Below are 14,488 nucleotides of genomic sequence, written 5' to 3'. Positions count from 1 at the left end.
TGCTTTTAAATGGCTTACTGATTTGACATCTGTTAGATGCTCTTTATTTTATGTTAAGTCCTGTTTATACAGTGTGCTAACATGTCACTCTCCTGTACCCAGATTGTGTGGCCTGTAGACATTTTCACCAAGAATTGGAGAAACTCAGGTCATGTTTACACCTGACATTAACATGTGACTTTACAATCAAGAGGAACACTATCAGTTTATGGCTCGGTGTGTCTATACATGGTAATAACATTACCATCAACTGACAGGTGGATCCAAGCCTGCCATCTTCTGGTCACAAGCAGGTGTGCTAGCCACTGCTCCACACTGGCTCAGACCATAGCCAATGATAAAGGCCTCTAGTGGCCAAAAGGCTGTAATTAGCATGAGCTGATCCCTCCTGGTGAGACTGGAGTCATGTTCAACTGAGTCATCAGGAGAGATCTGCCAATCTTGAAGAAGAAAATTGACTACTTCAAAATGGAGATTGCCTCAATGGTGCTGCCCATGCTGTCACAGGCGCTATAATGGCACATAGAGGACTCATCTTTGTCTATCTATCGCTATGGCTCGGACAGACACCATTTGTTCAGTTCACAGGGGTCCTGGAAGGCACTCGGATTACAGTTTGCATAAATTAGCCAGTGTGTTTAAATGACTTAAGTAAAGTATTGTCCTAAGAAATATGTGTATTTATTTTACATCATTTGTGAAAGTCTAATGTGATAATTAATACATTATAACAAATAATGAAAAGTGAAAGATTGTGTGAACTGGCGCTTTAGGCCAGCACACACATCACTGGCTGCTGGTTCCCATGGCAGCAGGTCTCTTAGTCCCTTCATTTGATTGACTAGATCCTTCTTGTTCACCATAGAGGAAACAGGAGTTTCCTATTAACCCACAGAATTCCTTCAGATCGTCACTTTTCACTCCTCACTCTTCTCCCCTTCTTCCAACACACTGTAGTTCTGTTTGTGTTGTTTCTAGTCTCTTTAGGTCTTGGGCCTCCAGGTCAAAGACCCAGTCTTGGGTCAAGGGCTTTTGGGGACTTTGACTATAAACACCATGGGGTCTTTGGCCTTGTTGCTGAAAGCCCTGCGAATGATCTCCACAGCGTGGGGGTGAGTCACGCCCTGCAGGGACACTCCATCCACTGACACCAGCTCAAATCCAGCCTGGGGATGCAACCAGAGGAAGGAAGGTTAGAGAGAATAAATTTGTCTTGTGCATGCTCTGTTGCTCTAGTTTGTGCACAAACACGCACACACACACATTGCCGTCTTTCAATTCAACATCACGTTACGTTGTTATTTGAGCTCAAAAACATAATTCTGATTGCATTGCTCTCTGTTCTCTTTCTATAATGTGGTGCCAGCGTCTAAATGCACCGGTTCAAAACAATCTAAACTCCCCCCTCCCTCTACTCTGCCCTCAAATAAAAGAGCTCCTCCATAAGGCTTATTATAACAAGGATCTCTTGAGATGACCTTGGGCCTCTATCTCATCACTATGTTTGATTTCATCCCTAGCTACATTCATATTTCCATTAATCAGGTCAATTCAAATTAGTTGGAAAAGATCTGAATGGAATGTGTGGTGTGATGTTTATAAGGTGAAATGCTTATTTGAATGGTGGTTTATGGGTCATGTTGCAATGAGACCGGTTGTAGCCTTAGAGTTTAGAACAGGTGTACCTTCAGGACTTCACACGTGGAGGCGGCTCCTCCTGGGAAGATCTTCTCTATCTTCACCACCGGCTGCACCTTAGACTCCATCCCACCAGAGATACTGATCCCTGGACCAGTAAAACAAAGGCATTATTACATACGTAATCAATCAAAAATGTGTTGAATTGTATGAGTGAAACATCACATTTGCATTGGCTCTGTTGTAAGAGCTACTTTGCTGACCCCTTTCTCTGTAATATGCATTTATGAATGAATTATTATAGAAGTACTGGAGGTGCAACTGTTTGGTAAACCATGAGGACGGCAAGCTGACAAAGTGACATAGGAATTTTACACAAACTCACCCAGTGACTGCTTAGTCTTGGAGATGCTGACGGTTTTGAACTCGTACTCTATGACCGAAGCGCTGCCATTGAGGCCATTCTCAGAGGAGCTGGGATGACCGTTCACCCGCTCCCTTCCCAACCCCTCTGCTGTGAAGTCAGCGTCCAGGCCAGAGCCAAACACCTGGGACAACGGGGGCCTGCTGCGTCGAGGAGCGCTCTGCAGAGTGAACACAGTTTCTTTCTCCTTTTTACCCTTGGAAGTCCCATTCCTGAAGGGAGACCTCCCCCGCTCTGAGATGGTATCTCCCTGGTCCATTGACACATCAAAGTGGACGGAGCGGACCGTACCACTGTGTCCTCGTAGCGGGGAGTGGGGGTCGGTGGTATTGCTGTGGGCCAGCAGCCAGTTGGGGAGCAGGGGGCTGACGGAGAGAGGACGGAGGGAGTTTGAGGAGGCGTAGCCATCCACTGGGACGTCCAGCAGGGGGGGGAATGCTCTGGAGGTATGGGTGTGCTGCTGCCGGGGACTCTGGGACGCAGACAGACGCAGCCGCTCTAGCTCCTCCAGCAGCTGGCTCTCCCTCTCCACCTCCTGGGCACTGTGGAGCTCAAAGCCACCCTGGAAGTCTACATGGGGATTCAGGAGTCAGTAACAACCAAGATCCTGGAGAGCAGACTTGTGTTCCAACACGACTTTAAAACCAGTTTCCATTAATCATGGTCTTCAACCTGAACCACAATTAGTTGAATCAGGTGTGACGGTGCCGGGCTGGAACAAAAGCCCGCACTTCCTCCCCAAAGAATGAATTAAAGAAACACTGCTATACTGTAGATGGGACCGTACTGACCTGGAATGGGGGTGATGAGGTGTCGCCTGGGGGCTCGTCCAGACTGGGGGGAGCGCAGAAGTGGGGATCTGACTACATGATAAAGGGGGAATTTAAAGAATGGAAACGCTTTCCTTTTAAATGTATGGGTAGTGTGTACATTACTCTATGAATATGCATGTCTTTCCTCACCAGAACGGTACTTCAAGATATCATAGGCCTCCACTTCGAATGGAACCACCATATTGTTGAAAAGCCCTAGGTCAGCTGGAGGCAGCAGCATTCTAAAGCGGGAGACAGAGTTATTAGCTTATAAAAACAACAGGATTGTTTTCATTGTCCAGTCATCAAATAATTGGATTTGTGAGTTAAGCCGAATGCTAAATCCGTCAACTGGCCGCTCCCCTTCCTATCTAAATCCTTAAAGTGAATGTTGTTACTATTATTGTTGCCTCTCTGTGTACCTGATCTCTCTCAGCAGCAGCAGCTTCTCAGGCCGGTCCAGCACGGCCAGCAGGTGGCGCACCAGGTTCTCCACCACACGCTCTGTTATGTACTGCAAGAAAATAGTGACTATAACACACAGCATGCAAAAATCCATGGAATAAGGATGATAACAGTTCATATTTTCGGTGCCCCTCCTGCCCAGGCCCCATACCCGTCGGCAGGTCTTCATGACGGAGGCCACCTCGTCCTCACTCAGCAGCCTGCGGGCCATGCCCTCCACCACCCCCAGCATCTCTGGGTCCGGCCCGCTGGGTCTGCGCCTGCGCTCCCCATCTAGGGACATAACCAACACCCAGCTGATTGTAGAATACCAACTGAACTCTATAACAAACTAACCCTGGTTTTAGCCATACTTATACTCACAGACACATTGACTCACAATGACAGAGTAAAACTCCGGTTGAAATAACAGCTAGTTGCACCATTGACTAACATTATTCTCTTATAGTCTACAGGATCATTGAAGGTACTACTAACCTCCACCTGCCCCAGATTTGGGGGGGGACTTGGAGCGCCCCTTGGAGGTGTCTCTCCTGCGACCCCTGAACAGCAGGTTGACAAAGGTCTTGGAGCGCTGTAGGGTGCTCCTCTCAGGATTCTTCCCTCCTTTCTGCTGTTTCCTCTGCTTCGTCTGCTTCACCTCTATGGCAGGACAGGAAGGAGACAGGGCCTCAACCAAACCAGACTACACTCAGTCATTTTACAAAAACAGGTTCTTCTGAGTTGTCCAATCGTTGCAGTAAACTCCCTTTCTATCTAAACCAGTCCACCACTCTGGCCTCACCTGCTACAGTGACCTGGCTCTGGGAGCGATGGATGGGCTGACTCGGTCTACTGAGGGCCATTAGGACGGCCGTTTTGGGGGACTCTCCTCTCCCCCTGCCTCCCTCCCCCCGGATGACCGAGTCCTGCAGGAGGGTGGTGGCCCCCAGGCTGTGGCTAGTGTCCGCACCCATCCTGTGAGGCGAGGGGTCGGTCTGGATGGCGGTGTCAGTGCACTGGCCAGACCCAGACATCTGGTCCTCAGTAGAGATACAGACGTCCACCATGTCCATGCCGAAGGGCAGGCTGGGGGGGAACATGACCTGAGACAGTCCGCTCAGAGAGGAGATGGGAGTCCCAGAGGACAAGGATGAGGCAGAGGAGTTGGAGTCCGAGCCCTGGGAGGAAGACTGCCGAGTCCCATTGCCACTGGCCACTGAGAGGGAGGAGACACACACATCAGCACAGATAGTGTTTGTTTTGGATTGTTTGTGCGGAAAATATATATTCAAAAATAAAAGTTACCAAAAGTCACCAGTGGCACGTTGCTTTCTTAAATAATTCAAAAACACACCTGAAACATAATATAGGCTACATGAGGTAAGATGGTTACATACACTTGTTAAGCCATCTGTATTCTGCCACCATCTCCTTGTAGGCAGGGTATCGTCCCGCTTCCTGCAAAGATGCGGCCAGAGATATGCAAATAGGTTACAGTAGAGTTCTTGACCCGTTCACAGGATCAAGAGTAACTCTAGAACCACAAAGACAGAGTCATATATAACGTAGAGAAAGAGCAGCAAAAAGGTCCACACGTCCACAACAAGCATATATTCCACCTTTGACATGCTTCGTACTGTTATTTTCCCTAGTACTGGTAATAGTGTTTCCCTTTTTAAAGAGGGGCCAAGGCGAGGTAAAGAATTGGAGAACATTAAGGTACAAAACGCGCCTGTGTGCTTTTGATCATCACCTGATCCTGGCCCGAGCTGCCTGGTGAATAATGCATGCGGCCTGGCTATTTTTCACAGGGTGAAACCCAACCCGCCACAGGTAAAGTGAGCGAGCAATATTACGACTGTACGCCAGCTGTCTGCCCTGCCACGCAACCTGCTCTCTTGGTGTGTGTACTGTAGTAACGGTGTCAGTGTGTGTGTGAGAGAGAGGGAGAGACACCGTGAGTGACTGTGTGGGCCATTTTCACTGATTATTACAATTGGGCTACACACTTTCTCAATGGAGAGTAGTCATGGTTCATTCTGGAAGGTGATACACCTTCATTACCAGGTCATCAATACACCAAGAAGCATGGATCTCCACGCGTAAATATGAACGCAGCGGTGGAAAGAAATCTACAACAGTCTCATTTGGATCTATATTGAATCTCAGGCTCTAATAGTCTGTTTTCAAAGTCTTCGAAGTTCAAGGTAGAAGGTCAAAGGTCAACCTCACTCACCTTGATGGTCAGCATGATGTGTGTGTGGCTCTTCAGCACCTCCACGGCACTGCTGTGGCTGATGTCCTCAAAGCTTACGCCGTTGGCCGCAAGGATCTGGTCGCCCATATTGATGCCGTTCCGTTCACCCAGACCGCCAGGATCCAATCTGACACAGCACACATCATAATATCACTAAACAGAGCAGGGCATAAGAGTCCGGCACAGCACAGGAAATACAGACACTGCAAACTAAGCAAGGATTTAAATTCTGAATTCAAAAAGCGAGTTCAACTTTATTTCTAATGATTTCTTTGTTTCTCAAGCCGGAAATGTTGCAGTATGAGCCTACTTGGAGACGTAGATGCCCAGGCCGAACTCCTTGCCCCCTCGGATGTTGAAGCCCAGGCAGTAGTCATCTGAGGTGGTGTAGATGTGGATGATCCTCCGCAGGGCCCCATCTGAGCTGGCCACCGAGGCGGAGGGTGTACGCCCACTCTCCTCCACCACCATCCTACCGTGGATCAGATCCACCCTGCAATGGAGATGGGGTCAAATGGGGTCAAATGTTTTCGTGACGTATACTGGCACATATGGATACACACTGCTTTATTATGAGTAATCAAACCATTGATATATACTGAGTGTACAAAACATTATGCTCTTTCCATGAGACTGACCAGGTGAATCCAGTTGAAATCTATGATCCCTTAATAATGTCACTTGTTAAATGCACTTCAAATCAGTGTAGATGAAGGGGAGGAGACGGGTTAAAGAAGGATTTTTAAGCCTTGAGACAACTGAGACATGGATTGTGTATGTGCCATTCAGAGGGTGAATGGGCAAGACAAAATATTGAAGTGCCTTTAGACGGGGTATGGTAGTAGGTGCCAGGCACACGGGTTTGAGTCTGTCAAGAACTGCAACGCTGCTGTTTTTTTTTACACTCAACACTCGGTGTATACTGGTGCATAAGGATATACACTGCAATAGAGTTATACTCACTAACATTTAGGCTAGGAGTAATCAAACCATTGATATATATATATATATATACTGTATACATGTATCAAATACATGATCAGACCTATTTAAGTACTTAGACAGAACTATGGAATTTAAGTTGCTAATTAGATAAAGCTTTATTGACAGGATTCTAACTAGACACAATCGAATCAGTAAGACAATTCAAGGGGTGAAAGGAACTCACAATTCCAAACTGTGGCTCTGAATTGACAGACAAAATGTGTAATTTATAATCGGAGGTCTGTGCTTACCAGGTTGTCTTCTCTTTGGAGTAGCGGATACCGGGTACTTTGCCCACACGTCTCACCACCATCCTCAGTCTGTTGTTCCCTGTCAGGACTTTAACTGCACTGCTCATAGTGATGCTCTCCAAGCTCACCCCATTCACTTCCACCAGCTTGTCCCCTACACACAGGCCTGCCTGCTCTGTGGACATATGCAGTGCATTCGTAAAGTATTCGGACCCCATGACTTTTTCCACATTTTGTTACGTTGCAGCCTTATTCTTCTAAAATATATATATTTTTAAATCCATAAGTATTCAGACCCTTTACTCAGTACTTTAAAGCCCCTATGGCAGCGATTACAGCCTCAAGTCTTCTTGGGTATGACGCTATAAGCTTGGCACACCTGTATTTAGGGAGTTTCTCCCATCCTTTTCTGCAGATCCTCTCAAGCTCTGTCAGGTAGGATGGGGAGCGTCGCTGCACAGCTATGCTCGATCGGGTTCAAGTCCGGACTCTGGCTGGGCCACTCAAGGACATTCAGAGATAAATTGCCATTGTAAAAATGGCGCCGGAGCAGAAGGCAGACGTTTTACGTGCCCCCAACCGATTGTGTATTTGTTCGTTTATGTGCGTTGTTTAACTTATTTTTGTACTTATTTTGTACATAATGTTGCCGCTACCATCTCTTATGACCGAAAATAACTTCTAGACATCAGGACTGCGATGACTCACCACGGACTAGCAGAATCCTTTTTCCTCTTTCACGACTCCGACGAGCCCGAGGCGGAGGATATACGGCTCCCTCTGGAACAGGCTCCGACCCCAGTGATCTGCGTGAAGAGGAGGTGGAGAAAGAGAGGCCGGAGGGCGAGCTGCCTTCTGAGGAGTAGGAGGTGATCGAATAAACCCCCACTCCCCTCAATTCTGCTCGCAAACATGCAATCTTTGAACAATAACATGGACGAGTTATTGGGAAGATTAAACTACCGACGGGACATTAAAAACTGTAACATCTTATGCTTCACGGAGTCGTGGCTGAGCGACGACAATATCAACATACAGCTGGCTGGTTATGCGATGTACCGGCAGGATAGAACAGCGGCGTCTGGTAAGACAAGGGTCGGCGGTCTATGTATTTTTGTAAACAACAGCTGGTGCACGATTATCTAAGGAAGTCTTGAGCCATTTTTTGTTTCAACTGCCCACATTACCAGAGGCGTAGCTGTTTACATACCACCACAGTCAGAGGCTGGCACTAAGCATTGCATGAGCTGTATTCCGCCATAAGCAAACAAGAAAACGCTCACCCAGAGGCGGCACTCCTAATGCAGGGACACTGAAATCAGTTTTACCTCATTTCTATCAACATGTTAAATGTGACACCAGAGGGAAAAGAACTCTGGACCACCTATACTCCACACACAGAGATGCATACAACACTCTCACTCGCCCTCCATTTGGCAAGTCTGACCATAATTCTATCCTCCTGATTCCTGCTTACAAGCTAAAATTAAAGCAGGAAGCACCAGTGACTAGATCAATAAAAAAGTGGTCAGATGAAGCAGATGCTAAGCTACAGGACTCTTTCGCTAGCACAGACTGAAATATGTTCAGGGATTCCTCCAATGGCATTGAGGAGTACACCACATCTGTCATTGACTTCATCAATAAGTGCATCGATGACGTCGTCAACCATAGTGACTGTACGTACAAGTCGGAAGTTTACATACACCTTAGCCAAATACATTTAAACTCTGTCTTGGTCAGTTAGGATCACCACTTTATTTAAAGAATGTGAAATGTTAGAATAATAGTAGAGGGTGATTTATTTCAGCTTTTATTTATTTCATCACATTCCCAGTGAGTCAGAAGTTTACAAACGCTCAATTAGTATTTGGTAGCATTGCCTTTAAATTGTTTAACTTGGGTCAAACGTTTCGGGTAGCCTTCCACAAGCTTCCCACAATAAGTTGGGTGAATTTTGGCCCATTCCTCCTGACAGAGCTGGTGTAACTGAGTCAGGTTAGTAGGCCTCCTTGCTTGGACACACTTTTTCAGTTCTGCCCACAAATGTTCTATGGGATTGAGGTCAGGGCTTTGTGATGGCCACTCCAATACCATGACTTTGTTGTCCTTAAGACATTTTGCCACAACTTTGGAAGTATGCTTGGGGGTCATTGTCCATTTGGAAGACCCGTTTGCGACCCAAACTTTAAGTTCCTGACTGATGTCTTGAGATGTTGCTTCAATATATCCACATAATTTTCCTTCCCTCATGATGCCATTTATTTTGTGAAGTGCACCAGTCCCTCCTGCAGCAAAGCACCCCAACAACATGATGCTGCCACCCCCGTGCTTCACTGTTGGGATGGTGTTCTTCAGGTTGCAAGCCTCCCCTTTTTTCCTCCAAACATAACGATGGTCATTATGGCCAAACAGTTATATTATTGTGTCATCAGACCAGAGGACATTTCTCCAAAAAGTACGATCATTGTCCCCATGTGCAGTTGCAAACCGTAGTCTGGCTTTTTTATGGCGATTTTGGAGCAGTGGCTTCTTCCTTGCTGAGCGGCCTTCCAGGTTATGTCGATATAGGACTCGTTTTACTGTGACTATAGATACTTTTGTACCTGTTTCCTCCAGCATCTTCACAAGGTCCTTTGCTGTTGTTCTGGGATTGATTTGCACTTTTTGCACCAAAGTACGTTCATCTCTAGGAGACAGAACACGTCTCCTTCCTGAGCGGTATGACGGCTGCTTGGTCCCATGGTGCTTATACTTGCGTACTATTGTTTGTAAAGATGAAAGTGGTACCTTCAAGCGTTTGGAAATTGCTCCCAATGATGAACCAGACTTGTGGAGGTCTACAAACCATTACAGACTAGAAAGGGAAGCACAGCCGAGAGCTGCCCAGTGACACGAGCCTACTGGATGAGCTAAACCACCTATGTGAGAATGCTATTCATTGATGACAGCTCAGCGTCGTGCCCTCAAAGCTCATCAATAAGCTAAGGACCCTGGGACCAAACACTTCCCTCTGCAACTGGATCATGGACTTCCTGACGGGCTGCCCCAGACATCTGCCACGCTGACCCTGACCGTGCTCAGCCCCCTCCTGGTGCTCAGCCCCCTCCTGTACTCCCTGTTCACTCATGACTGCACGGCCAGGCACGACTCAACACCATCATTAAATTTGGCAATGACACAACAGTAGGCCTGATCACCGACAACAACGAGACAGCCTATAGGGAGGAGGTCAGAGACCTGGCCGTGTGGTGCCAGGACAACAACCTCTCCCTCAATGTGATCAAGATAAAGGAGATGATTGAGGATTACAGGAAAAAGAGGACCGAGCATGCCCCCATTCTCATCGACGGGGATGCAGTGGAGCAGGTTGAGAGCTTCAAGTTCCTTGGTGTCCACATCACCAACAAACTAACATGATCCAAGCACACTATGACAGTCGTGAAGCGGTCATGACAAAACCTATTCCCCCTCAGGAGACTGAAAATATTTGGCATGGGTCCTCAGATCATCAAAAGGTTCTACAGCTGCACCATCGAGAGCATCACTGCCTGGTATGGCAACTGCTCGGCCTCCGACCGCAAGGCACTACAGAGGGTAGTGCAAACGGCCCAGTACATCACTGGGGCCAGGCTTCCTGCCATCCAGGACCTCTGTACCAGGCGGTGTCAGAGGAAGGCCCTGAAAATTGTCAAAGACTCCAGCCGCCCTAGTCATAGACTGTTCTCTCTGCTACCACATGGCAAGTGGTACTGGAGTGCCAAGTCTAGGTCCAAGAGGCTTCTAAACAGCTTCTACCCCCAAGCCATAAGACTCCTGAACATCTAGTCAAATGGCCACCCAGACTATTCACATTGCCCCCCCCCCCCTCTCCACACCACTGCCACTCTCTGTTGTCATCTATGCATAGTCAATTTAATTAACTCTGTCTACATGTACATACTACCTCAACTAACCGGTGCCCTTACACATTGACTCTGTACCGGCACATCCCTGTATATATTATTTTTTACTGCTCCTCTTTAATTACCTGTTACTTTTCTCTTATTCTTATCCATGTTTTTTTTAACCTGCACTGTCGGTTAGGGGCTCGTAAGTGTGTCTCGGCACTGTAAGGTCTACACCTGTTGATTTGTCCCAAAGTCACTCCTGCGTTGTCTTGGCTGTGTGTTTAGGGCTCTTGTCCTGTTGGAATGTGAACCTTCTCCCCAGTCTGAGGTCCTGAGCGCTCTGGAGCAGGTTTTCATCAAGGATCTCTCTGTACTTTGCTCCGTTCATCTGTCCCTCGATCCTGACTAGTCTCCCAGTCCCTGCCGCTGAATAACATACCCACAGCATGATGCTTCCACCACCATGCTTCACCGTAAGGATGGTGCCAGGTTTCCTCCAGACGTGAAGCTTGGCATTCAGGCCAAAGAGTTCAATCTTGGTTTCAACAGACCAGAGAATCTTGTTTATCATGGTCTGAGAGTCCTTTCGGTGCCTTTTGGCAAACTCCAAGCATGCTGTCATGTGCCCTTTACTGAGGAGTGGCTTCCTTCTGGCCACTCCAACATAAAGGCGTGATTGGTGGAGTGCTGCAGAGATGGTTGTCCTTCTGGAAGGTTCTTCATCAACACAAAGGAACTCTGGAGCACTGTCAGAGTCACCATCGGGTTCTTGGTCACCTCCCTGACCAAGGCCCTTCTCCCCCGATTGCTTAGTTTGACAGGGATGGCAGCTCTAGGAAGAGTCTTGGTGGTTCCAAACATCTTCCATTTAAGAATGATGGAGGCCACTGTGTTCTTGGGGACCTTCAATGCTGCAGAAATCTTTTGGTACCCTTCCCCAGATCTGTGCCTTGACACAATCCTGTCTCGAAGCTCTACAGACAATTCCTTCGACCTCTTGACTTGGTTTATGTCTAACAAAAACCGTCAACTGTGGAACCTTATATAGACAGGTGTGTGCCTTTCCAAATCATGTCCAATCAATTTAATTTATCACAGGTGGACTCCAATCAAGTTGTAGAAACATCTCAAGGATGATCAATGGAAACAGGATGCACCTGAGCTCAATTATGAGTCTCATTTCAAAGGGTCTGAATACTTAAATATTTGCATTTATTTATTTGTAAACATTTCTAAAAACCTATTTTCGCTTTGTTGTTATGGGGTAGTGTGTGTAGATTGATGATGGGAAAAAACTATTTAATACGTTACAACCTTATTCTAAAATGTAACAAAATGTGGAAGACGTCAAGGGGTCTGAATACTTTCCGAATGCACTGTACAGTACATGCATGGACACAGACATGCAGATGCTCACACACACACAGTTGGTCTCTCAATTTAAAAACAGTCAAGGTAGAACTGTGTCACTCATGTTATGTCACACCTGTCATGTGTAGACTAAATGTGTAACACAGATATATAGTTGTCTGGATGTATTGCTTACCTGCGGAGCTGTTGTCCTCTACCTTGCTGACAAAGATGCTGAGGCCGTGCTCTGAGCCTCCACGCACGCTGAAGCCCAGCCTGCCGTCCTCACTCTTATCCACTGTGACCGTATGGATGTCCTCACTGTCATCTCCACCTGACAAACACGTGATAGATCAATACAGATACTACCAGGTGAACTCCAAGAGGAAATTCTGTTGTAAGTTTGAGTGACACTTTGACAATATAAGGGATCACAAAAAGGCACCTTTTGCCTGTATGTCTTACAGAGTTAATTTTATGCCACAATTTATAATCTGTCTTCAAAGAGCTGAACACATTAATTAAGAAAACAAATGGTGCTTAACTTGTCTGTGTAGCAGTATATGGATTGTAATGAGGGGAAGCCTATATGCCAGACACTGGTCATGCCTTAGAGGGCACGATGATCTGATCTGAGCCAATCTCTGGTGTGGTGTATCAGAGAAGCAGCCTCACCGTCCACAGGAGAGTTGATGAGGATGACCCGGCCCATGGGGGAGGAAGATCGGATTCCCCGGCGCTGCTGCTGCTTCCGGAGGAGGTGGTGCGTAGCCGTGCCTGACCTCTGAGTCCCGGGGGCTGCGTCCCTGCGGGAGGGGTCTGACGAGTGAGCCATGGCCAGGAGCTGGGTCCTCTTTCACACACGCCTACCCAGTACACACTCCTCCAGGGGCTCAGCGCTGGATGAAGGAGCCTAGAACAGAAGGAGATGGAGGCTCAGGGTTGATGAAACCAGATAATAGTACAATTCAATGGCTTGAAATTGTCATAAATGCATGCACCCGAAGCCAGAACATAAACTAGCAGAATATATTGGCACGATTGAGTAGCATGGTAACTTACCAGTGCAGATGGGTGGTTTGTGACATGTTGGCATACCCTCCTCCTCCCTGGACTCACACTCTGGTCCATTCCTGGCCATGGTGAATCTCACTCCCCCGCCTAACACCATGAGAAACACAGACCTGTCCAGTGTATGCAGTAGGTCAGATATCATGCAGGGTCAGATACCTCATCCAATTTGAATAACCAACCAAATGTTATGTGCGAACTGATACGGATACATGTTGCTCAATTATTTCCAAACATGCTGCAATTTTTTAGATCATATCGACTGTAGGTTAAGCAATGATGAGCGGCTGAGCTCTTTTTTGATAACGGGTTCTTAAGCTTACTTTCATCAACATGCCTGACCCAATTACAGACACGATGTCACATGCTTTCGATGCCATGGATACCTTGGACTAAACTTAACCCAATGCGTGATAAACCCAATGCGTGATAAACCCGGTGTCGTCATGAAGGAGGATTTCCCCCATGCGCCTACGGCTTGTTGGGACCTTGGACAGCGACGTTGAACTAACTGCGTAAATATAATGCGCTGTAGGCAGCATTATGTTACTCAAGCATCCAAACTACTGGCATGTAAAGTAGGCCGGCCTTAAAGTACACTTTCCTTACTATCATATATTTTATTAGAGATGCGTTATCTGCGTAGTTCGTCAACAACAGCAACAGCCTGGGAGCTGTACAATAGCCTACAATAGCCTACCGTGGCATGTCTTGCCATTTCTATATAGCCTAATTAAAATAAATAAATAAAATAAAGCACTCCGACAAAATGAATGGTACGGCTAATAAATACATTTATAAAAACTAAAGCGTTGATATTGTGCAGATATTCACCAGCACCATTTCACCAGCAATGACTGACTACTAAGTTGCTGGAAGGTGTTAACGTTACATTTAATTCACTCGACAGCATACAGATATCCTAGGATAAACTCAGGCTATTGTTTTACCGGATGTTTAAATTTGAACATTACCTTTGTCCATGTTGTGTTGAATGACCTAGCTCACCTGGGAAAAGCGCAAAGCTATCGAAGTCCCGCCCTCTCCATCAATGTGATTGGATGTCTTCATTTTGACTGGGACACAAAACTGCTTTCAGATTGGCTGCTGAACCAGCTCATCGTTCCTCTGCGTAGGAAATACAGGTAGGCAACTCATGGCAAATAGGCATACTATATCCTAATATTATGAGCCATATTTTTATAAAAGCCATAATAATCCATTTCGATATCAAATAAAGGTATTTGATCAAATCCACTGTGTCCTGACATAAAAGCAGTCTTCATTTAGAGCGTTGGGCCAGTAACCGAAAGGTTGCCGAATCGAATCCCCGAACAGACGAGGGAAAAATCTGTCGTTCTGCC

General features: G+C 46.6%; 1 protein-coding gene across 2 annotated transcripts; it reads right to left on the bottom strand.

Moving 5' to 3' along the window:
• Positions 1–12: 12 nt before the first annotated feature.
• On the bottom strand, positions 13–14,134 carry LOC139368099 (PDZ domain-containing protein 7-like). 2 transcript variants are annotated; one of them, XM_071106667.1, is made up of 17 exons: positions 14,099–14,134; positions 13,116–13,237; positions 12,729–12,966; positions 12,250–12,387; positions 6,814–6,988; positions 5,889–6,071; positions 5,558–5,705; positions 4,719–4,779; positions 4,124–4,537; positions 3,817–3,981; positions 3,491–3,612; positions 3,297–3,388; positions 3,025–3,116; positions 2,854–2,925; positions 2,024–2,632; positions 1,686–1,786; positions 13–1,166 (listed from the first exon to the last, which is right to left on the bottom strand). In XM_071106667.1, the coding sequence occupies exons 3-17, from the start codon at positions 12,886–12,888 to the stop codon at positions 1,023–1,025; spliced, it is 2,676 nt and encodes an 891-aa protein (XP_070962768.1). In that variant the 5' UTR covers positions 12,889–12,966; positions 13,116–13,237; positions 14,099–14,134; the 3' UTR covers positions 13–1,022. The 2 variants fall into 2 exon arrangements, with proteins under 2 accessions (XP_070962768.1, XP_070962769.1); XM_071106668.1 differs by lacking the exons at positions 12,729–12,966; positions 13,116–13,237; positions 14,099–14,134 and having other exon boundaries at positions 6,814–6,983; positions 12,250–12,335.
• Between the last annotated feature and the right edge of the window lie 354 nt (positions 14,135–14,488).

The sequence above is a fragment of the Oncorhynchus clarkii genome, chromosome 16 (genome assembly GCF_045791955.1).
Source record: "Oncorhynchus clarkii lewisi isolate Uvic-CL-2024 chromosome 16, UVic_Ocla_1.0, whole genome shotgun sequence".
NCBI classification, from domain to species: Eukaryota; Metazoa; Chordata; class Actinopteri; order Salmoniformes; family Salmonidae; genus Oncorhynchus; species Oncorhynchus clarkii.
This window is presented reverse-complemented; position numbering and strand designations above follow the sequence as displayed.